Below are 25,917 nucleotides of genomic sequence, written 5' to 3'. Positions count from 1 at the left end.
ACTTTTATTAGAAGCTAGACTTCCACCTACATGGATGGAAGCAAATATTACTCTAATACCAAAAGAAGATTCCGATTTGACTCAGATTAAGAACTATAGACCGATTTCACTGCTCAATGTGGATTATAAAATTTTTACTTCAATAATGACTGAGAGACTGAAAAAATACTTAGTTGAATTTATACATCCAGATCAAAATGGCTTTTTACCAAAGAGACAAATTAAAAACAATCTACGAGTGATAATAGACGTATTCGAATATTATGAGCTACACCTAGGGAAACAACTGCTCTTTAGAAGACCAGATCCTGAAGCTAAAACTCAAATACTTTGGCCACCTAATGAGAAGGAAGGACTCACTGGAGAAGAACCTAATGCTGGGAAAGACTGAGAGCAAGAGAAGAAGGGGACGACAGAGAATGAGGTGGCTGGATGGAGTCACTGAATCAGTAGGCGTGAGCCTAGATGGACTCCAGAAGATGGTAGAGGACAGGAAGGCCTGGAGGAACATTGTCCATAGGGTCGCGATCGGTCGGACACGACTTCGCAACTAACAACAACAACAACAAAGGGAAACAAATGGCACTAATATTCTTAGATGCCCAAAAGGCATTTGATAATCTCTCCTGGCAATTTATGATTCACCAACTACAAATAATGGACTTTGGACAGAATTTTATAAATATGATAAAAACAATATATAACAAACAGACAGCCAAAGTGATTGTGAATGGAGATTGCACTGAGAGCTTTGAGATAAGAAAAGGCACAAGGCAAGGATGCCCATTATCTCCTCTGTTATTCATCTTCACCTTGGAAGTTTTAAATAGAAATATTAGACAAGATACAGAAATTAAAGGGTTGGGGATAAAGGGTGAAACATATAAATTACAAGCATTTGCTGACAATTTAGTATTTATTTTGGAAGAACCCCTGGGGATGATTCCTAAATTGTGGGGAAAGATAGAAAAGTATGGAGAAATAGCGGAATTAAAAATAAATAAAGAAAAAACTAAGATAATAGTAAAGAATCTTACAGATAAGCAAAAAAAATGATTGTTAGAATCAATAGAGGTACAGATAGTGAAAAAGGTTAAATATTTGGGTATATATTTATCAGCCAAATGCTCAACAATAAAAGAAGACAACTATATAAGGCTATTGAAACAAATAAAATTAGATTTGGAAAAGTGGAAGAATTTGCAACTGTCAATACTAGGAAGAATTGCTACAGTTAAAATGAATATATTGCCAAAGATATTATTTTTATTTCAAACAATTCTGATAAAACTTGAGAAAAAATTCTTCCAAGATTTAAATTCATTAATTTTGAAGTTTGTTTGGCAAGAAAAGAAAGCTAGAATAAAGATGAAATGGAGGTTTTGGGTTACCTGAGTGGGCTTTGTACTATCAAGCATCTGTTATTCTCAGGAATAAAAGGTTGTTATATTTGGAGGGACATGACTTACAAGTGGGGTGGCACGCGTTTTTGTGGTATGGGAAAAATAAAATTCATAAGTATTTCCAAAATCACTACATTAGAAATGCTTTGATAACAGTATGGGGAAAAATAAAAGCAAAATATATGTAAAAATTCCAGGGTGGCTATCAACGATGGAAGCTTTCTCACATTCAAATTTGGTAGACTTTGAAAAAATTTGGACATATAGAGATATTCTAAATACTGATGGGACATTAAAATTGAAACAAGAACTGGAAAATCAGGGTATCAACCTGTCATGGTGGGCACAGCTACAAATGCAAAATAGATATGAAAAAGATGTGAAACTGTATGGGTTTTATAAAGAACAAACTGTATTTGATAAGATATTGTTAACCTCTGATGAGAAACTAATTAAGAAAATGTATAATTTTTTGTTAATTTTGGAGATGGAAAGTGAACAAACTAAAGAAACAATGACAAGGTGGGCGAAAAACTTTGGTTATAATATAGAACTAGAAAAATGGCAAAAAATATGGGAGAGAAATTATAAATTGACAATGTCAACTTCGTATAAAGAAAATCTATATAAAATGTTTTATAGATGGCACTTGCCACCAGCAAGATTAGCAAAAATGTTTAAAAGTATGTCAGATAGATGTTGGAAATGTAAACATAACTGAGGCACTTATTATCATATCTGGTGGACATGTGGTAAAGCAAAGGCTTATTGGAAAAAAATACATGCTTGGTTAGAAAAAATATTGGAAGAACATGTAGTATTTAATCCTGAACTTTTTCTATTAGGTATAATACCAGATTAATAAACAAAGTTTATATTTGGTTCTACACATTACAATAGCAGCAAGAATAACTTTCGCGCAATACTGGAAAAATGAAGGAATACCACCAGAGGAAGAAGTAATTAAAAAAATATTGGAAAGCATAGAGATGGACAGATTAACTATGAGATTGAAAGATAAAGAAGAAACAGAATACTACCAAACCTGGGAGTCATTCTACAAATGGTTAGAGGAAAGAACAAAAGATTAGGACTTGACGATGTATTAATGCTTTTGAACCCAGACTGCATGCTGGTTGAAAAACTAACATATGTATGTAAGGAAAAAAGAACTAACAAAATTTCTAAAACAAAAAAGAACAGTCAGTATAGTACTTTCTCCTACATTTTTTAAAGTATCGCTAGCATTTCTTAGTGATAAAACATATGGTTCTATGAAAATAAGATAAGAAGATAAGATAATCTCTATTGTCATTTTTTTTTTTACTGTGGGCACAATGGCACACATCAAAAATGAAATTTAGTTGCCCGCTCTCAAAGTGAAACACATAGATGACACACACCTAAAACATACTATATACAACATATGTATAGACCCATACCCCTACATATACATGACAATAAAATATTAAATACTGTCCATCTTGAATATATAACAGAAGGAGGAAGCTTGAGAGTTCACAAGGTTAATGCTGTATGGAATGAAACTATGGCTGAATCTGGGTGTTCTGCTGCGGATACCACGAAGCCTCCTCCCAGAAGGTAACAAGGAAAATAGGTTGTGAAGAGGATGAGTAGTGTCCCAGATAACCTTACGGACCCTGTTCAAACAACGCTTTTGTGGTATGTCCTGGATGGGAGAGAGGGAACTGCCAATGATCTTTTCGGCCATCCTCACCACTCTATGCACTGCCTTCCTGTCTGAAGCAGTGATGCTTCCAAACCAGACTGTGATACTGTATGACCGGATGCTCTCCATTGTCCCCCTGTAGAAAGTGGTCAGGACAGGGGAAGGAAGATGTGCTTTTCTCATGCAACGCAGAAAATGCAGGCGCTGCTGTGCCTGCTTCACCAGTGTCTCGCTGTTGAGCGACCAAGCCAGCCTACTCATTAGCTGCACACCCAGGAATTTGATGCTGGTAACCATCTTCACAGGTGAATCATTAATGCAGAGAGAAGTGTGGCTGTGCCTGCCTTTTCTGAAATCAACAATGATCTCTTTGGTTTTTCTGGTATTTAAAACTAGGCTGTTTTCCGTACACCAGTTCACCAACCCCTCAACCTCCTTGTGGTAAGCTTCCACATTGTCATCATGAATAAGACCCACGATGTATTTCATCTGCTTTGGATTTTATGAATGTTTGCATATCTTTGCCACTTTGCCATCAGAGGTTCAGGTGAGTTCTACTAATATACAAAGTCTGCCTGAAGTTTTGGTAATTCTTTCGTTTATTTCAAAAGAAAGTAACCAGTGTGAAAAAATAATCTGCCTAGTTAGATTCAGTAACTTAGCTGTACCACCGTTAGCTGTAATAACTGAAACAAAATATTTGTGAAATTAGTGATAAGTCTTTTATACTGCATCAGTTTGGGTTCATTCTTCCATGGCAAACTGCTTTAATTCAGTAACATTTGAAGGTTTTCTAGCATAAACTGCAAAGTCAGATCATCTCATAAAATTTTAAGGGATTTAGCTCTGGACTTTGACCTGGCTAGGTTCTGAATGGATGAGCATTCTCTTGTAGATTTGCTTGCATTTTTGAAATCATTTTGCTACACGCATACAATGTCCTTCTGCATAAACCATGCACTTTCATTAGTGTATCTGGCTATGGTTTAAGTTATTACTTATTAATTTAATATCAAGAACTATTTTCTTTTCTGGAGTGCAGGATGGAATACAAAAGAGCTATTAACTTCAGAATTGCAGAAAATAAAATTGCAAACAACAGTCACAGAGGTGAATTGTGAATTGATAGAAATAGATATTTATTTTCCACATTTTAGCACGTGAATAAATTAATCCTGACCATCAGGTTAGTTTATTCTTAATATTTTCTGAGTTTTTACATTTCAGATAATCACAGATAAAAACCGGAATTGTCAATACTCATATGTGAATATTAATTTTTACTACATTTTAAAGCATTGCCATTTTTTATTTAATAACCATCAGCCCTAGCTAAATTGGCCAAATGTCAGGTACAATGGGAGTTATGTCCCAGAACATATGGAAGACAATCTGTTATCTACCCTTATTTTTTAAGGGTACCTATTTCATCTCTGAAGGAATGAACTTTATTGTTTAAATTGTACTATCTATACTGGAATTGGCTTAGTTTTATGAGTCTAGTTCAGGGGTCCCCAACCTCTGGTCTGTGGACCAGTACCGGGCCTGCTGCATGCCAGCAACTGGTCCGCACAAACAAGCAAAGCCCCATCTACAGAATGCAGGCAGCACACAAAAATATGGACCCTCTGGTCCACGGAAAAACCTCTCTCCACGGAACCGGTCCCTGGTGCCCAAAAGGTTGGGGGCCTCTGGTCTAGTTTATTTGTGCTGTTGGGCAGAGTCTATAGGAAATTGAAAAGTGGGAAGATGAAATGGGCAAATTGGCAAAAATCTGTGTAGGATGAAAATCATACTTTCAAATCTTCTGAAGGAATTACATACAGGTAGTCCTTGTTTAGCAACTGCCTCCTAAAGATACCTTTCACAGTTTTGTGACCAAAGCCTAATTTTATGACCTTCACAGGCCTGTTGAACAAAGGAAAGCTGGGGTAAGATTGTAAGTAGAATTTTATCTAGCAACTGCTTTGCTTAACAAGCAAGTTTCCAGTCCCAATTGTGGTTGCGAACTATCTTGTATATGCTTCCCAGTCAATTAGTGAGAAAGAGAGACAGAAAGACACGAAAGATGACATGACCCACTACTTCGGCTTTGGAAGTGCTACCAATAGTTTGCTGCCCCTGATACATTAATACCCAGGGACTGAGATCCTGAACAGGAAAAAAAACCACATTTCCATGCCTAGCTAACTTGATTAGTTTGTCAGTAATAGTAAATTACTGATTCAACTACAAAACCATTGATTATGCTGAATTGGTGGCTGTATGAAAACAAAGCAGTGCTCACAGATGTACACAGAGTGAAGAAAATCATTGCCAATATGTGCTAAGAATTGTCATGGGAATTAAAGGAAAAACAAACCTCCAGTGTAGCCTACAAAAATATTGGACAAAGTTAACTGAGCTACCCACGCTCAGGCTGGCGATATCTATCCTCTGCTTTCTGGCAAGCAAATACTGAGGAGGTAGGCTTAGCAGAGTATCAGAAAGCTCTAATATGACAATCATGCATCCCTCAATGTTTTCTAACACCAACTGCAACAATGCTTATTTATTTTAAAAAGGAAAGGAGATTTTGCAAAAGTTCTTGCTCTCTTTAGCACTTTCTAATTATTGGTATTACAATAATAGAAAGCTGAGACAATTATTAGCCATTCTGTAAGCTTTTTCAAGTGAAAAACAGGATGGAAATGGAAAATAAAACAAAATTCAAACTAGGAATGTATATGCTGAAGGACTAACTAAATGTAGTGTTTATTCCCTAATGGTAATAGTGACTTAGAAGCTAGATATTTCTGGATCTCTTCTTTTAAGCACTTTGCAAAACTCTAAAAATAAGTTTGGCTAAAAACACTGAGAAATTGTATAAGTCAAATGGGTGGTTATCAGCTAATTATTTTAGTGTTTACAATAACTTTATTATATTCACAAGGGAACCAAGATATTTCCATGGCTTTGAACCTGCTGGCCTGTAATTCTCACTTCATGTAATCTTATCAAACCCTGATTGCTCACAGTGCAGGTTTGAAATACTAAGGAACTTGCCTTTAGAATTTACATCATTAATTAAAGGAGGAACATTTTATTATTTCTGTTATGTATTGAGCTTTTGGGAATACCCTATCACGTGTATGCTGGAAAGCTAACGGTTCTCCAGTAACACAGATAGGGCTTTCCAGTCCTGGCTGCGGTTAACTTGGCGGGAATGATGGGTTCAATCTGATTGGTTGTTAAGACTATGAGAGACTATATAAAGACTGCATGGATACCCCTAACCCTCAGTACAGTTCTAGCTATGAATAAAGCAAGTATTCTTCTGTACTCATCTGCCTGGTGTCTTTCCTGCTCATCTGAACCCGAAACATAACAATTTCTCTCCTAAAATGCTAGCTCTTGGAAACAACAAAAACATATAACCGATAAAGAAGAGATGATGACCCCACATTAAGAATTTGGAAAAGAATGCTACCTATTTTTACACAGTACTGACAGAAGATTCAAGTTTATTATACTGGAGAACAATTTGGAATTTTTGTTTGTTTAGAGTATGTATTAGCATAATTACAGTTGCCTTACTGGTGACAGGACAGCATATATATATATATATCTAGCATTTATTTATACTTATTTTTCCTAATTTTAGTAACATTAGATAATTGTTATATCATCTTGCAATCTCATTCTTTAAGGAAGAAAATATCTCTAGAATTTTTAATAACTCCTTGGCTTTGACTCTGAGCTTGGAATAAAAGCAGAACAAAAAGGATCATGCTTCGTTAATATTTAGATGGAAGATATAAAAGGATTTCAGAATGTAGGCTAGATTGGCAAGTGGGTAAAATATCTGGAAGAAGGGCATGACAAACTACAGCTGAAATCCTGCCATGAAAACTGCATGATGTGTCCAAGCTGTCATTAAAAATCAAGCCAACACAAAGTTTATTTTTAATTTCTTACTATAAGGTAAGGTAAAGGTTCACCCGCACATGTGTGCTAGTCGTTTCCGACTCTAGGGGCCGGTGCTCATCTCCATTTCAAAGCCGAAGAGCCAGCGCTTGTCCGAGGACGTCTCCGTGGTCATGTGGCCGGCATGACTAGACGCCAAAGGCGCACGGAACACTGTTACCTTCCCACCATAGTGGTCCCTATTTTTCTACTTGCATTTTTACGTGCTTTTGAACTGCTAGGTTGGCAGAAGCTGGGACGAGTAACAGGTGCTCACTCGGTTACGCGGCACTCAGGATTCGACCCACCAAACTGCCGACCTTCTGATCGACAAGCTCAGCGTCCTAACCCACTGAGCCACCGTGGCCCTTACTACAGATATACTTTAATAGACACTTACAGAATAATGGTATTCATATTAAACTGGCAATTATTATTGTGCATAGGACCATTGCATAAAAATCTTGCCTAAAGAACTCATGATAATCCTGAGATGCAAACTACAAGAAATAACAAACTGGCAATTTATAGGTACCAGGCCACTGAACAATGATGCAGTAGAAATATTAATTTTTCATAATGTTAATGAGAAGAATTATAATCAGGCAGCCACACTTTATCTTAAATACATTTCTGTATTAAGCATATCCTTCTTCTTAGGATTTCTGTTTGGAAGTTGACAATCAGACTTTGCCAATGTCTCCAAAATTATGCCATAATTTAATGGATTTTATTATGGATTATGGATTTTATTCAAGTTAAAAGTCTTACATAAATTATATCTTTAAAATTAATGTGAGGGATTTGATTTATCTGCATAACAGATAAAGCTAATACTGAATATGAGTTCACAATCCACAGTGAAAAAAGAGGATAATCTATAGTTAACAAGCAATAATTGCAAGCAAATTTTCAAAGCAAGTTTGAAAATCTCACATTAAAAATTGACTCCATTAAACCTTGAAATACTCATGATGTTATTTTTTTACTGTAGAAAAGACAAAGATTTTATTCAAAGCAATGATGTAAGGATTTCATGTATATTAGGGAGTGGCTCTACTAATATATACAGCTGAAGTGCTATCACCTGCTTCAGGATCCCTTCTCATTTTCTCTTAATTGAGAAAGCCATTATGGGGGATTCAAGAGGTGGTTCTTCTTTGCTGAGATCTCCTGACTCTGGAAGGTTCTTCCTGTGGAGGTTAGGTTTATGTCAACGCAACCTATTAATACAATCTGCAACCTGTTTTTCGCGCCAGATGAAGATGGTATCTAGTTTAATAAAAAGAAAAAAAATGGGGTGACATGATAGCAGTGTTCCAATAACTAACGGGTTGCCACCAGGAAGAAGGAGTCAACCTATTATTCAAAGCACATGAAGGCAAGACAAGAAGCAATGGATGGAAACTAACCAAAGAGAGAAGCCACCTAGAACTAAGAAGAAATTTCCTAACAGTAAGAACAATTAATCAGTGGAAGAACTTTCTCATGAAGTTGTGGGTTTCTAACACTAGATGTTTTTAAAAGAGATTGGACAACCATTTGTCTAAAATGGTATAGGGTTTCCTACTTGGTGTAGGGTTGGTTTAAAAGACCTCCAAAGTCCCTTCCAACTCTTGTTATAAAATTTGCTGTTTCATCTTATTTTTGGAATGCAGTACCTAAAGCCTAACCATACCTTTCTAGCACCACAATTTTAATTATTTTTATAAACAAAGTAATTGTTCATTTTTTCTCTGATCTGTATGGATTATGGTTTGCTGCAGACACTGAATAATGGACACATTATAAATATTATAAATGCTTTTCAACATGTTTATAAATAGTTTAGATGAAGAAGAAAAAGGGATACTTATCAGTTTTGAGGTTGGTACAAAGTTGGGGGATTGTTAACACTTCAGAAAAGTTCAAGATTTTAAAATATCTTTAAAAAAATTTGAACTTTGGGCCCTTTCCATCAAAACACTGTCCACTGAGGAGCAAAGTAATATTCTCATCTAAGTGGGAGGAAAAACATGGATTGCAGATGCATGGGTTACAAAACAAGTGATTCCTGCTACAGAAATAGTACTTTAGAGAAGAATCTGAATATATTGGCAAACTATAGATTAAGCATGAAAACTAGTGTGCTGCAGTTACCAAAACTGACAATGCAATCTTGGACTGCATCAATTGAGATATGAATGGCAAGATCATGGGAAGCGATCATTCCACTCTATGCTGCACTGGGAAGATCACACTTCGAATACTATGTGAAGAATTTTCACAGAGAAGAGAGTATAGCTTTATTTTCCATGGTGTCTTGAGAGCAGCACAAATACTGAGAGAAGAAACTTTTAAAGAGAGAGATCTTACACCTGAAATAAGGAGGAAAATCCTCATTTTGAGAGCTATTAATTAGTAGAATAGCCTGCTTTCCGGAGTCATGAATGCTTTATCACCGGGGGTGTTCCTACTCTGGTCAGAGGCTTAGACTAGAAAAGTGGTAAAGGCCTTTCAAGATCTATGATTCTATGAAACAAATAGGCACACTTTTTGAACTCTTTGATGTCTACAAGTGCCTATGTCCATATGTTAGGTAACAAAATAAACAGGTCTTAATCTAAAATGATATCACAACTGGAACATCCTTCTGGAGATTGCAATTCTATACCTGCCTAGCTGCGAATAAACTCTATTCAATTCATTTATTTCTGAACAGACATGTATACCATTACACTATAAATCTAGTTTAATATTACAAACTGTATATCAAGACCAGGAACATTAAATTCTAACTAAAATCTATGGATTTAATACTATTGATTACACAGTTTCTTAATGTTCATTAGGCTTTTATAGTTCTGATTTACCACAGACATAATTTCTAATTTATGCCTGCCAAGTGCATTTTATTTATATATTTAGCTTTATTTAATTATTAAAGTAACTTGGTTGCTTTTAGTTACTTTTCTTTCAACCAAAGTAATGGATGAAGCACTTTTAACATTTCTTACAAGCAGCAATGTATATAACATAGTATATAATAAAAATGCATCATGATTTTTTATTGTTTCTGTATACATGCACACCAGTACATTTATCATACAATTCTAAGAGAAAATTGCTACTCAGCTCTTACACTAGTTCTCAATCTAGCAATAAACAAATGCATGAAGATTACATTAAAGTTCATGTGCTAAAACAGTTCATGTGCTAAAACAGTGTGTATTTATACTATAGTACTTTTATGAGAAAATGTGATATTATATACATACATACATACACGCACACACACGCACACACACACATATATATGGTTTTTAATTATAAGGATACTAATAAAACATACATCTGAAATATCAAGGTACAATCGTATATGCCAAAACCATTATTCACTATTATTGAATCTGAATAGTAACATTTCTATTGAATTTCCACTCCAGATAACCTTACAATGTAATTATGTTGTGGAGATGTCTATGTCAATAGAAATACTAATAACCTACAACTAATTTCAATTACATTTTATTAACTGCAGGTGCACATTATCAGGAACAGTTTTATGAAATGATATAGTAAAGATTTACAGCTATTTTAAAAGGCTTTATGATAACTCTGTTTATGAAGCAAGTAGTAAAAATTTCTTAATTTCTATGCCATTTTTTAAAATGGCTAATATTTTAGACATTTTTTTCTGATAAGCACAGTCAGGATGGTTGATATATAAGCACCACTAGTACCATTTAGCATATTAAAACTAGTGGGCGAATTCTCAAAAACACCTTAGAATGTGAAATAAAAGTCTGCAAGAAATTAAAACCAAAATCCTCAACATAGAAGGTGGGACTGAGGTCACCTAAATGAAAAATGTACAATGCCCAGAGTGATTGGACTGTGACTTGACAGACCTTCTCGGGGGATGGCTGCTGTTTATTTTTAGAAAATTCAAGGGTGGAATTACAACTCTAACTAATCAGAAAGCAGGATTGTTAGCATATATCTCCTTAAAAGTGAACACCATAATCTGGATCACATACGAACATGTGCCATTCAATGGTCTGAATAGTTCATACCTTTGATAGTAAGCTTCGGTTGCCTCTGGAGTATGATGTTTTGAGTGTGTTCTTTTGATTAATTTCTAAAACATTGGGGGGGAAAACAGCTTTGTAATAAACCAGTAACAAATCCCTGGAAAGTTCCCCCCACCCTCACCTCCCCCATGAAATCCTAGATGTAGTTCCAGAAATGATTTTTTATTTATATATTAAATGAAACATCTTTTGACTGTAGTGCGATACAGCATATATGTAAAAGGCAGTAAGGTCACAGTAATTGAATTTAAATAAGTTTGCTTAGGGTTACAAAGGGCAAAGGAAAAACTTGTTCTCTCTTTCAACCTTTATATTAATTTCCCTTCAAATCAATTCCATCCAAGTCCTATGCACTCTGGTTTACAATTCAATTGGCATTTTTAACCAGGAAGAACATTGTTTAAAAACAACTTATTTGAAAACTACAGAAAGTAATTCCATTGAGACTTGCCACTTGACTGACACCTGTCATCTCATGATAAATGACTCCATTTTCTGCCTCTCTTGCCTTCTGCCACTCCGGCAATGGTCATTTATCATCATCTCTGTCAGCCATGGAAAGCAGCACTGACAGTGCAAGTCAGCAAACATTTAGCACATGGAACCACGCAACACAGGGAAATTATTATTGTCAGAATAATAATGGTTTAGCATAATTTATTACAGGTCCACCAAATAAGCAAAGGCTAGATGTTATTAGACAGATGGATGGGTAGGCTTGGCAGCCATCCACTGAGACTCAGGCGGTGCTTGATGGGGAAAGGGGAACATCCTCCAAACCAATCAGAAAGCTGGCAGTTCAATTACAAAGAAATAAAGGGACATTCATCATTCAATTAGGCACCTGTCAACCCTCACAAAGGAGAAAACTTCTAACCTGGTACTCCTGGGAGAAGATGCTCAGCAGAGTGGACTGCGATTGACTGGAACAAATAAAAGAAGGACAAAGTTAATTACTGGAGTGCACAGCAGAGAAACAAAAGGGAAAAGAGCTTCAAAGGTAGGCCTGCTGCCCTGAAATCTAACAGAACACGAAAACAAGTGTGGAAAAGTTGTTCCAGATGAAAACCTCAGACAAAGGCTTCCTACTGCTAGGTCAAGGAGAGAGTAAGAAAAAAAGAGTTTGTAAGGAAAGGGAAGAAAACTTGCATGTTGCTTTGGTCATTCCTTTCCAGCTTCATAACACACAAACTGGGGTATTGGTAGCGTGTACTGAAGTTAGAAAAGGAGATCGTTTTCATTAATAGCTGATGCAGCTAAATTCCATTAGCTGTTGGGAACAAACTGATTGTTCACTGGCAACATATTGAAATTCATTTTGTTAGCAGCAAGGAAACCTCTTCAGTAGCTGTCTCATATTCAGGGGTGAAACCCTGCTGTCTGTCAGAAGCAGGATATGGGACTAGGGTAACATTCCTACTAAAAGTGATGTGCTTTGAAAACAGAAACTTTCACAGCAGGAAACTGAGATTCCCTGGAGTTGGTAATTTCCAGAGGCTGCCATAAATTTTATTCTTTTAAAACTCAGTGTCAAATACCTGGCAATAAAGTAAACTGGAATAACATCACTACCACCACCCCGGAACATTTCTCTCTCTGAAACATTTAGAAACAGGACAAGATTTTTCCATTCCTCAAAAACAGGTCATACTGTTTCCAATTGTACTCTAAGGATGAGTGCACCTCATCACATCTTGAAGAAAAATTGATGCGACCGAAACAAAAGACCATCTCTCTGCATCAACTTTTCATTAAAGAATGCACAATGTATAATTAACATTTATTTTACTCAAAGGTGAAATAAGCATTACAAATATCCAAAAACTACACAAAGACTACAAATAACATACCCACTCACCTAACCAAAGATTTAAGTTTAAAAACGTCGATCAGAGGAAATATTATCTGAAATACATTGATCATTTGACTAACATTCTTAGTATCTCTATTTTCATAGTAACAAAATCAGAATATATTCTAAAATCTTGAGAAAATTTGAACTGGAAATTAACCAATTATTTTATGAACTAATAATGCAATTTTGCCCAGTTGTTCTGTTGGGTGGTCTTCAAATATTGTAAAGTATATAAATATATGTAAAGTAGTATCAGTAGATGATGATTGGATCCTCAACATTTCATCATATGTGCTACTGATTGTATTGGTATGACGGGAAAGATCATGAAGATGGTACACATTCCAAAGCAATGAACTAGTTTGTATCTCTAGTCTGTTCTTCAAAAAATGTTTCTGTCAGAATTGTAGGAGTTGATAGGAAAATATATAAAATGCAACCTGCAAAACTTGCTTGGTTATATTGTTGACCAGATCATTCTATTAAAGCATTAAAGTATTTAAAGATTTCTCCAGAGGCTCTAGCAGATTGAGTCTCTCCGAAGCTCAGCATAATCTGTGAAGTAATTCCAAAACAGTGCCTTTTTAGATCTCTCTGTAATTCTAAGCAAATGACATAAAAATAAGAACTCATAGAAATGAATGGTTAATGCTATCACAAGGGAACAATTACAATCTGCAAAGCATTTGGTGCTAATTATAAAGTACAATTCATTATCCTTCAGCTGATTACATATATTTCAATTGTCTTAAAACTGCACGTTAGTTGCTGAATTCAAGTGTTCTCTACCTCTATACTTTTTATAGAAATTACAGATTAAAAATATGCTAATCCAGCTTTTAAATAAAACACCAGAATATTTTTTGATATCCCGTCAGGTACTGTGCCAGGAATCATCAAGAATTGCCTTATTGTTATAAGATTCCCTTTTTCACCTTGCAAATGTGAGACTCTAACCCAGATCTACTGTGTTCAACACTGGCCTGAACGATATGTTTATGCAAAAACATCACTGCCTGTTGCCAAGTCTAAACTGGAAGAAGTTTATTTTGACATCAGAGCACAACCTTGTTATTATATTTAATATAATTGTTTAAACTCTTTTAATATTTTAAGAGAGAACAGCAGTAGGAAAATACTATAAAAATGAAAGAAATGCACAATGAAATATTTTGCAGACAATGTCGTATTAACAATTCTGCAACCACCAAGTTCAGTTACTGAAAGTTGAAAGTTACCAAAGATTTTGGCTGCTTTTTTGGATATAAAAACAGGAGGGGAAAAAATAAAGTAATAAAAAGTCACCTAACCTCTGAAGAAGAAAATGTTATTTAAAAAATTGGATTGTGGGATAACAAAAGATCTGATGATATACAGTATTTAGGACTTTGACTGGCAGGCAGCTTGCTTTCTTATTGTATGTTCTATATATATTTTACAGTAAAATAAGAGTGGATTATATAGCATAGATCAATCCCCTTTATTATATGGCTTTTAGATCAATTAAAATACTACAACACTAGGTAGTCAGCCACAGAATTTCACTATTTAAAAAAACATGTTTCCCATAGCACATAGTGCTTTCTCTCACTAGACATGCACATGCACACACACACACACACACATACACACAAACACACACACCATGCACACACAACCACACCTTGCTAACTACAAAAGGAGGCACAAATGAAATTTTGACTTGGAAAAAAATAGTATGTCCAAAAAAGACAAGTTTGGGAAAAACTTCAATTATAGCTCTTCCTGTAAGTTTCATTTGGATAGTTCAACCCCAAGATACAGTAAGTCCTATTTTATAGGTCATGACAATCACACTGAATGTTCCCAATATAGACCGAGAAATTTTACTGCTTGAGGCAGATAGCCTCTACATTTCCGAGTCAAGCTGAATAGCACCCAGGGCAACTGAAATTATTTCAACATTGGAGAGGAAAGCAATCTCATTACATCCTCTCCCATTGCCCTTTGCAATTGCAATAGTATGTTTCCACTGATGGAGCTGTTTGTAACAGCAGAAATGGAAACAACTAACCCCCTTGTCTTCTCTAAACTAAGTATGCACACTTAAAAGAGCTGCATCCAACAGGCTTCAGTCTAAACTATGAAACTCTATCACGATTAATAATTTAAGGTCAATGAATTGTTTCACTATAACACCAATTAGCTTGTTATTTTCTACTTTATATTTAAGAACACTGGAAAAATGTGAGCAGCAACCTGATGCTTGCTTTATGCAGTATAAGAGCAGTTTTATGGAAAATCTGTGTGGGAAAAATCTTATTGCTTGGAAAGTATCATCATTCACGCAACCTTGACACCAAAGTTGGTCTTAACACCTGCAATACAATTTTAAATGATTGCGCAATACACAGAAATGGCAATATTTACAATTCATAGTAACACAAGCCTATTACTTTTCACACAGAGATAGCTGAACTTTAATAATAATTAACCTGGTTGAGCGTTACTTTCCAGCAACAGACAAGAGGAAAATGCCAACAGAAGATACTGTTTACATCAATTTTAGTTTAAAACAATTTAGCAAGATATTGAAAAACTGAGTGATTAATTCAGCCAGCAATTATTATCCTGTTTTTTCTTATTTATTTATTTATTTATTTATTTATTATTTATTAATTTAATTTGTATACCGCCCTTCTCCCGAAGGACTCAGGGCGGTGAACAGGGCAATACATAATAAAAACAAGATACAAAAATTAAAATTATTAAAAAGTAATTAAACAGCGATGCCCGTAATAAATTAGTACAGATTAAAGTTAAGACCAATTTATAAAACCCAACCCCATCCCATCAGGTCAGGCCGGCTTGTTCAAAAAGGTGGGTTTTAAGATCACGCCGGAAGGAACGGAGATCAGGCGCCATCCGGAGCTCGACCGGAAGATGGTTCCATAAATCTGGTGCACCCACAGAGAACGCCCTCCCCCTGGGGGCCACCAGTTGGCATTCTTTGACCGGTGGCACCCTGAGGAGGCCCTCTCTGTGGGAGTGTACTGGGCGGAGGGAAGTTGACGCCGGCTGCAGGTGCTCACCAAGGTATTCCGGACCCATGCCATGTAGGGCTTTGTAGGTCATTACTAACACCTTGAACCTCACCCAGAAGACAACTGGAAGCCAATGCAGCTCGTGGAGCAAAGGTGTGACATGGGAGTGTCAGGAAACTCCCAACACAACTCTCGCGGCTGCATTCTGTACCAGTTGGAGCCTCCGAGTGGTCTTCAAGGGTAGCCCCATGTAGAGAGTGTTGCAGTAGTCAAGACGAGAGGTCACGAGCGCATGAGTGACCGTACGTAAGGCATCCCGGTCTAGATAGGGCCGCAACTGGTGCACCAGGCGGACCTGGGCGAAGGCCCCCCTAGTCACAGCTACTATATGGTCTTCTAGGCAAAGCTGTGAGTCTAGGAAGACTCCCAAGCTGCGAGCCCTATCTACAGGAGGTAATAACTCACCCCCCATAGAGAGGGGTGGGATATCCTGAATGTCCCGAGATGCCGGTACGCACAGCCACTCAGTCTTGTCAGGGTTGAGTCGAAGCCTGTTCCGCCCCATCCAGACCCGGACCGCCTCCAGGCAACGGGACATCACGTCAAAGGCATCACTGGGGTGGTTTGGGGTCAAAATGAAAAGCTGGGTATCATCAGCATACTGATGATACCCAACTCCAAAGCCACAAATGATCTCACCCAGCGGTTTCATGTAGATGTTGAACAGGAGAGGCGAGAGGACCGACCCCTGAGGAACTCCACAAACGAGAGGCCTCGCGGTCGACCTCTGCCCCCTGCCAACACCGACTGCGAGCGGCCCAGGAGATAGGAGGAGAACCACTGAAGGACTGTGCCTCCCACTCCCAATCCCCTGAGGTGCCGCAGCAGGATACCATGGTTAATGGTATCGAAAGCTGCTGAGAGGTCTAATAGGACTAGGACAGAGGAATATCCCCTGTCCCGAGCCCTCCAGAGATCATTCACCAGCGCGACCAATGCCATCTCCGTGCTGTACCCGGGCCTGAAGCCCGATTGGTACGGGTCTAGATAATCCGCTTCATCCAGGACCAGAGGGAGCTGATGCGCCACCACACTCTCAACAACCTTTGCAAGAAAGCGAAGGTTGGAGACCGGACGAAAGTTATTTAACACAGCTGGGTCCAAGGCAGGCTTCCTGAGGAGAGGTCTCACCACCGCCTCTTTCAAGGCGGCGGGGAAACTACCCTCACTCAAAGAGGCAGATATAACCGCCTGGAACCAGCCTCGTGTGCCCTCCCGGGCTGCATAAACCAGCCAGGAGGGGCACGGGTCCAATAAACATGTGGTGGAGCTCAGCCTCCCCATAATCCTGTCCACTTCCTCCGGAGTTACAGGATCGAACTCCTCCCAGGTAACATTGACAAGACCACCCGTGTCCTGATCGTCCGACTCTGCCCAGTCGGAGTCCAGACCGGTCCGAATCCGAGCGATTTTGTCCGACAGATGTCCGACCTAATTAAGGAGGGAGCGGGTCACCCTAAACAGGGCGGCCAGGTGATTATCTGCGGACACGATGAGGGCAGCAAAGTAGTTAGACCTCGCCACCCTCATCGCTGCGAGATAAGACCTAATATGGGTTCTTAGTCACAATCGGTCGGATTCAGATCGGCTGGACCTCCAACCGCTCTCTAGGCCCCGTCTCCGACGCTTCATCTCCCGGAGCTCCGCAGAAAACCATGGAGCCCACTGGGATCTGCGCCGGGTCAAGGGCCGCAAGGGTACAACTCGGTCAAGTGCCTCCGTGGCCGTCCTTTCCCAGGCTTCCACTAAGGCATCTGCCGAGCTGTGAGCAGAGGAGGCAGGTGGGGATCCCAGTGCTGCCTGGAACCTCAGGGTCCATTAAGCGTCTGGGGCGGAACCATCTAGTTGGCTCAGCATTCCCATGGTGGGGAGTGGCAAAACGGAAGACCAGCTGCAGGAGATGATGATCGGTCCATGACAGGGGCATAACAATTGGAGAGCCCCCACCAAGATCATCTAACCACCGTCTAGATAGGAAAACCAAATCCAGGGTGTGACCTCCCACATGAGTCGGTCCATGAATTACTTGTGTCAGGTCCATAGCCGTCATGGAAGCCATGAGCTCCCGAGCTAACTCAGATACTCCTCCCAGGGATGGTAGATTGAAGTCACCCAAAACCATGAGTTTGGGGAACTCAATCACCAGCCCTGAGAGGATATCGAGAAGCTCAGGTAGGGCTGCTGCTGCGCGACTAGGCGAAAGGTACACCAGCAGCAGACCCAACTGCTCCCTAGGACCACACCTCAGTAAGAGAGATTCACACCCGGCTATCTGAAGAACGGTGGCCTCCTGCGGACATAAGGTCTCCCTCATAACCACAGCCACTCCCCCACCCCTACCCTGAGTCCGAGGCCGGTGTAGCACCCGGAGGCCTGGTGGGCAAAGATCAACCAGGGGGATACCACCCTCTGGGCCCAACCAGGTCTCCGTGATGCAGGCCAGGTCCGCATGCTCACCCTCGACCAGATCCCGGACGAGAGGAGCCTTATTAACAACAAATAATAAGTCATATTATTATGATTTAATAATATATTTAAAGATAATTCAACATATTAAAGCTAAAAAGAAAAAAAGTAAAGTAAATGCTACCTGAGGGCTAAAAATTGTAAGTAGACTAAGCAAGTAGAAGATATAAAGGAGGGCTCGGGACAGGGGTCATTCCTCTGTTCTAGTCCTATTAGACCTCTCAGCGGCTTTCGATACCATCGACCATGGTATCCTGCTGCGGAGTCTCAGGGGATTGGGAGTGGGAGGCACGGTTTTACAGTGGTTCTCCTCCTATCTCCAGGGACGCTCGCAGTCGGTGTTGACAGGAGGGCAGAGGTCGACCGCGAGGTCTCTCGTTTGTGGAGTTCCTCAGGGGTCGGTCCTCTCGCCTCTCCTGTTCAACATCTATATGAAACCGCTGGGTGAGATCATTCGTGGCTTTGGAGTTGGGTATCATCAGTATGCTGATGATACCCAGCTTTTTCTTTCTACCCGAAACCACCCCAGTGATGCCCTCAATGTGATGTCCCGTTGCCTGGAGGCAGTTCGGGTCTGGATGGGGAGGAACAGACTTCAACTCAACCCCGACAAGACCGCGTGGCTTTGCATACCTTCATCCCGGGTCTATTCGGATATTCCATCTCTTTCTATGGGGGGTGAATTATTACCCCCCGTAGATAGGGCTCGCAACTTGGGAGTCCTCCTAGATTCGCGGCTTACCTTGGAAGATCACATGGTGGCCGTGACTAGGGGGGCTTTCGCCCAGGTTCGCCTGGTGCACCAGTTGCGGCCCTATCTAAGCCGGGATGATTTATGCACGGTCACTCACGCGCTCGTGACCTCTTGTCTAGACTACTGCAACGCTCTCTACATGGGGCTTCCCTTGAGGACCACCCGGAGGCTCCAGCTGGTACAGAATGCAGCCGCGAGAGTTGTGTTGGGAGTCTCCCGATACTCCCATGTGACACCTCTGCTCCGTGAGCTGCATTGGTTGCCAGTTGTCTTCTGGGTGAGATTCAAGGTGCTAGTAATGGTGTTCAAAGCCCTCCATGGCATGGGGCCGGAGTACCTCAGGGAACATCTGCTGCCGGCATCAAGCTCCCTGCACCCTGTGCGTTCCCACAGAGGGGGCCTCCTCAGGGTGCCACCGATCAGAGAATGCCGTCTGGTGGCCCCCAGGGGGAGATCCTTCTCTGTGGGCGCCCCGGAGCTATGGAACCAGTTACCGGTTGAGCTCCGGACGGCGCCCGATCTGTGCTCCTTTCGCCGCGATCTGAAAACATACTTGTTCGAGCAAGCCGGCCTGGCCTGAGGGGGGATTGGTGGGGTTTTTTATCATTTTTATTGGGGTTTTTACTATGTATCAATTGTATTTTAATTGGGCATGCATTTAATTATCTTTTAATTTTTGTAAATTTCTGTGTTTTATTCTTGCCCTGTACACCGCCCTGAGTCCTCCGGGAGAAGGGCGGTATAGAAATATTAATAAATTAAAAAATTAAATAAAGCAAGTTAAGGGGGTGAAGGTTCATTCTCCGAGCTTGTGGGTTTGTTTCTGAATGTTTCATTTCCAGGGTAGGTAACATCTTCAGCCAATCCAGAAACCAACCCACAAGCTCGGAGAATGAACCTTCACCCTCATCCAACACCCGAGCTACATATATTCAACACTATAAGCAAGTTAGTTATATGCAGCTAGTCTCAATCAATGACTGATTGCTTATCCTAAAAGTGCTTTTTTCAAAAGGCAACTAGACTATGTTTTTCCTTAAAGACGTTTTGCTTCTCTTCCAAGAACTGAAGAAGCTTCTTGGATGAGAAGTGAAAAGTTTTCAAGGAAAAACAAAATCAATTGCATTTTGAAAAAAGCACCCTTGGGACAACCATGACCTGAATGACAGAGAATCTCCATAGATGACTGGTTGCTTACTGGCCAAAGTTATGATGGACTCAAAAAAAGTCATGATCATATGTTTGCATAGTGTTTGGATAGTGAAAATTGACTACAATATCTTTCTCAATGTTTTCCTAATATAGCCAGCTACATAAAACTGGAAGGCTTTAGGTAAAATCCCAGGTACCAAATAATAGTAGGCACTATATAGCAATAAAAATAGCACTCACACTTGGTAGGTGTTTTTTTTTAATCGCTAGAAATGCCTTTGTTATGGTACAAAAATATTAAGTGTTCTCCTTAATCTGAATGGGAAACATTGGCCTTTTGTTACAAAGAAAAAAAATGAATGTAGGAGGTCAATATGGGGAGAATTTCACTCCATAGATTTGTATTCTGGCGCATTGCAGTTCCTCAAGAAAGATCACTACAGTTTGTTCACTAGTAAAACAGAAGTCATCATTTTGATCCTTGCTGCCATAGGTTGGAATCTGCTATGGGATTGTGGATGGGGAAGATATTTTGTTGTCTTCTTGCTCAGTAAACTCACTATTGTTTTAAAATTCTTAGTATATGGAAGTTACAGTGCATGGATTTTAATGTAAGTCTTACTATATGTACAGTCTGTGCTATTCTATGCTTTCTTCTTCGTGTGTATTAAAAGAGGTCACAAGTCAGTTGTTATTGTCCTATAGTGACATAAATCCACTGCCACTGATTATTTCCTAGGCTCAATGCTGTGTTAGTTTTTTAAAGCTGGCTACAAAAAGTATGCTTAACTTTGGTTCCCATTATTTACTATGGGAATTTAAACAACAAATGGAGGTACCATCTCCTTGGACAATTTTTCTTTAAATTGGAAAAGCTATTGCTCATCTAATATTATGGTCTTAAGTTGAAAATAAGGAAACAAGGGTGGGTTTTTTTTCATTTTCCCATTCTTCTCTGGATTGAAATATTTCAGATTTTGTTCCATCAGAACATGACTGATTCAAATGTTTTGAATGTCCATAGCAGCTTAAACAAAGTCATATGGAGAAATAATAAATTGTGGGTTATGCAACATAGCACCTTTGTCTGCATTGTTTTTCCATTGGGGTTATTTGCAGATGCCCCTGGGAACTATTCCAAGGTGGGAGCACAACTTTTTGTCATTCTATGCACACTCTAAAATGTAGAGTAATAAAATGTTATTGTTATCTGATTAAAGACAAACTCAAAAACTAAGTTATAACAGTTAGATTTTTCAGACTTAAGATAAACAAAGCACTTTTATAGAAAGTATGCTTTATAATTAATTGTAAGTCATTCTGAAAGCCTTTTTAATTAAACAGCAAAATAAATATTTTACCTACCAGATAAATAAGACAACATCTAGTTCCCTGAAAGTATTTTTTTTCTGATAAAGTTTCCCACATTTCTAATTTCTCATGAAGACATGATGATCTTTTAGTCACATAAATATTATTACTGCATATATAATGAATTTTGAACATGTGTATCACCACATCAAGGCATTTTTAAGCAACTTTCTGCAATTTTGGTAAATATACCTTATCTCACTAAATAACAATGAGTAAGTCTCTAATCTGTTACCTGGATAAGGAAGAAAAGGGAGAAGTTCTCTCTAGCCATCTAATCACCATATCAATGACACATGCCACAACAGAGAAGCACTAGTTTATTTGATTGATCATGCTAGATAAACTCCAAATAACAGAGAAATTAACAAATGCTTGACATTTGCTCAACATCTATTATTCTGACACTGCTTTCAGAATTTCAAAGCCTGGGAGGATGCTTAATCAACATTCATATTCCCCAGTGAGCTACAGGCACCATATTGCGCCCCGCCTTAGTACTGATGAAAGCTGCATATTGGCCATTTCCAAAGTGTTCTGGGACTCTACACAGGGCCCCTTCTCTCTCTTGTTCCTGTTCTGCAGTTTTCTTTTAAACACTTCCAAGACAAAAGCATCTGCCAGGTTTTTTCCCCTCCCTCTGGGGATGTATGCAAAATGAATTTAACAGTTTTAAGGCCAGAGAAGCCCTCACATCTAAATTCATTCATAGGACAGAAAAGGGCCTAAGAGGCCTCTCCAGGGACAAAACCCTGCTGAAATTTTTTCCCCGGCAACACTGGGAGCTTTATAAATTCTAAGTCCAGACAATTTCCAATTCAAATGCCCAGTATAGCATGACCTTTGTCAGATCTAAGAGCCCTAGATGCACCCACTTTTTTATTATTCTAACCAGCACAGACATTAGACAGAGCACTACTGCTAAGCAAGAGGCTCAATATTTGCATGCTCTTCCATTGTGAAAATTTAACAGTGACAGCACTGTGTCGAATTCTTTTCCCTTTAGAACTTTAACTCCATAGGAGGGGCATGGTTGACAGATGACTCTCCAACATATGTGTTATGTACACTGCACAGCTGAGGAACCTTAAATCAATGTCATAGTATTTCAGAGATGACCTACATATACCTTTCTGCCCATTATTGGGGAGGGGGCAACAGGAATCACCCTACTTTTTAAGAAAGAGAGCCAAAGATGAGTAATTTATACTCATTAAACAGCAAACAAAGCTGTTTCTTGGAAGCGGTATAAATGTTCCGCACAAAATAATTTATCAGACATGACATGCTGCACATCATATTGTATTATTTAATATGCTTACTAAAATTTTATAGATCAGACTCAATTCCTAAAAGAACACATACAACCCTAGAAATATTTCTTCGTCATCCATAATTTATTTTGATTATCTTTTACAGCTACAGGATAAAATAGGACTTGCAAAATTATAGGTTTATAGTTTACACAGCCATTGTATCATATACTAAACATAACAAATGGTTCCATGTCTGGTAGCTTCCCCCCCTCCATGTTTACCATTCAATTCATACCCAGCAATAAGCTCTTAATCTGATGCTATTCAGAAAGAGCTTAACAATAAATACTGTAGCTTTAACAAAAAGTGCAGCTTTTAGCCTGATCCTGTGTATGTTTATTTGGAAGCAAATCCTACTAAATTAAATTTACTCATTCTGAAACTGCACAGAATTCAAGCTTTGATCAAGCTGTTACAATACAATATGGTATGAACCAGCAGTGTCTTGTGTAAGCAGAAAGCTCTACTTAATTTAGTTGATTTCTTTATTCTGTTGCAGTACACCATATCCTATCCCCTCCCATAAGAAAAGGTTAAACAGCCCTGAGAATCACTTCTGTATTACAAAGGAATATAGAGGAAGAAAATATTACAAAATAGAAAAAAACCCCAACCCACTATATATCAGATACAAACTATAAACTATATATTAATCAGTCAATCATTACATACAAATTCTGCAATCATTCCAAGTGAATGGAACTCCTCAGTTACCAAATGCTCTTTGAAATGTTTTAAAAACTTCTTAAATATCAGTAGCGAGGATGCAGATTTTCTGAGGGAAGAGGAGAATTTCTGCAGAAAATGCTTACCAATCTGTCCTTTCCTGCTACATCATTTGGGGATTCTCAGTTCCTATTCTCTTCAGGCATAAATTGGGTGAGTAGTCTTGGGGATACTCAGCCTCCAAACCATGTAAAACTTTAAATGTGACAACCAGCATTTAAGGAACAGAGTGACAGCCAACAGAAGACATTACACAGATGTGGCATGGAGAAAGCTGAGAAGTCCTGAAAATATTCCTGGGTGAGTACTTAAGGAGTGTGCTGACCAGCTGGCCTCTGTTCTTACAGACATCTTCAATTGTTTGTTGCATCAGCCGTAGTTCCATAATTGTCCCCAGTCCCCCAAAAATCTATAATTACATGCCTTTATGATTACCGTCCAGTTGCACTCACTTCCATTTTGATGAAGTTTTTTGAGAGATTACTAAAGGACTATATTGTTTCATGCCTTCCCCTACATTTGACTCATTACAGGTTGCTTATTGGAAGAACCGCTGTATAGATGATGAACTTTCTTGTGTGCCTCAACTTAGGTTGGCACAGCTGGAGGAAAAGAATACTCGTGTGCAAATGGTGTTTGTTGATTTTATTTCGGCGTTCAACACAATCATTTGTCAGCGTTTGATGAGCAAACTGAGCGTATTAGGTTTTAATACTTCTTTATGTACATAACTAGATACTTGACTTTCTTGTTGATAGGCCTCAGTTTGTGTGAGTTGGAAGAAAAAATTCCAATTCCATCTTTTTGAGCATAGGTCTCCCACAGGCCTGGGTTTTGAGTCCGTTATTGTTCACCTTGATGACCCATGACTACTGTGCTACAAATTCTATTGTGAAGTATGCAGATGACACAGCAGTGGTGGGTCTTATCCAGGATGATAACAAAGATAGGGAGGAGCTGAACACTTTGGTGGGCTGGTACAATAAAATAACCTGGTTTTGAATGTTAATAAAACAAAGGAGATAATTGTTGATTTTAGAAAGAGCTAGCATAGTCATACTCTGCTTTGTATCAAGGTTGCAGCTGTGGAGGTGGTCAATAATATTAAGTACTTGGGGTGCAGATAACTAATAAACTGACTTGGTTCTTCATACATTATTTTTAGTTAAGTATGCAAACCAACATTTGCACTTCTTACATCGGATGAGGAGAGCACATCTATCTCCTTCTGTCCTGGCTACTTTTTACAGAGGCATGATTGAAAGCATTTTAACAAACTGCATCACTGTTTGTGTTAATGCTGCTAACATCTTGCTTTGACAACATAGAGAGATGCAGCCTTTTTCTTTCCTATGCTTTACTCTTAGAATTAGATGATACTGGGGGAAGAGGAGGAATGTGATGGTAGTTAGTTAGACATAACAATTCAGGGGCTTTTGAAATAAGAGATGATAAAGAAATGGTGGATTGGAGAACGGGAGGGAAAGCTTGCATTTCAAACTAATTGGAGAATGTGATTTATGACTGTTAATCAGAGGAGGGAATTGTGCTTTGATACTATGTGTTTAGGGGAGGGGAATTCAGATTTTGGCTTCGACCATGTATGTGCCGAAGCTATGCTACTTGAATAAAGATTCTTTAAGATAAACAATGCCTTGAAGTACTTTGAAGAGTTTCATTTGTCGGAACCATGACAGTTTGGTTTGGTGGCAGCAGTGTCTCAGAAAGAAGGTCCATGCAGAGTGTGATAAGGACAGCTGAGATGATTATAGGTAACTCGCTTTCATTATTCAGGATTCTGATTATAAGCGCTATGTGCTTAGAGCTTGATGCATTGTTAGAGACCCCACACACCACTTCATAGTCTGTTTTTGTTGTTCCCCTCTGGAAGGAGGTTTTGAAGTATTTATAGCAGAACTACTAGATTCTGTAACAGGTTTGTTCCTTATGCGATCTGTCTTGTAAATTTGAGGATTCTTTGTTTTGCCATGTATATGTATACATTCAAACTAGACTGTGATGTTTCTGTGTCATATGTGTGTGTATGTGGGTATATGTATAATGTTTTTTTGAGAGCTGAATG

At 38.8% G+C, this 25,917-nt stretch overlaps 1 protein-coding gene across 1 annotated transcript in view; it reads right to left on the bottom strand.

Moving 5' to 3' along the window:
• Positions 1 to 25,917, bottom strand: part of CDIN1 (CDAN1 interacting nuclease 1) — a 97,113-nt gene that overhangs the window by 52,820 nt on the left and 18,376 nt on the right. Inside the window, exons 2-3 of the mRNA XM_083373911.1 lie at positions 11,989 to 12,034; positions 11,094 to 11,158 (exon numbers count right to left, since the gene is read on the bottom strand). Of these exons, the coding sequence (XP_083230037.1) occupies positions 11,094 to 11,158; positions 11,989 to 12,034 (111 nt within the window). The remainder of the gene's footprint in view (positions 1 to 11,093; positions 11,159 to 11,988; positions 12,035 to 25,917) is intronic.

The sequence above is a fragment of the Vipera ursinii genome (genome assembly GCF_947247035.1).
Source record: "Vipera ursinii genome assembly, chromosome: 1".
Lineage (NCBI taxonomy): Eukaryota > Metazoa > Chordata > Lepidosauria > Squamata > Viperidae > Vipera > Vipera ursinii.
This window is presented reverse-complemented; position numbering and strand designations above follow the sequence as displayed.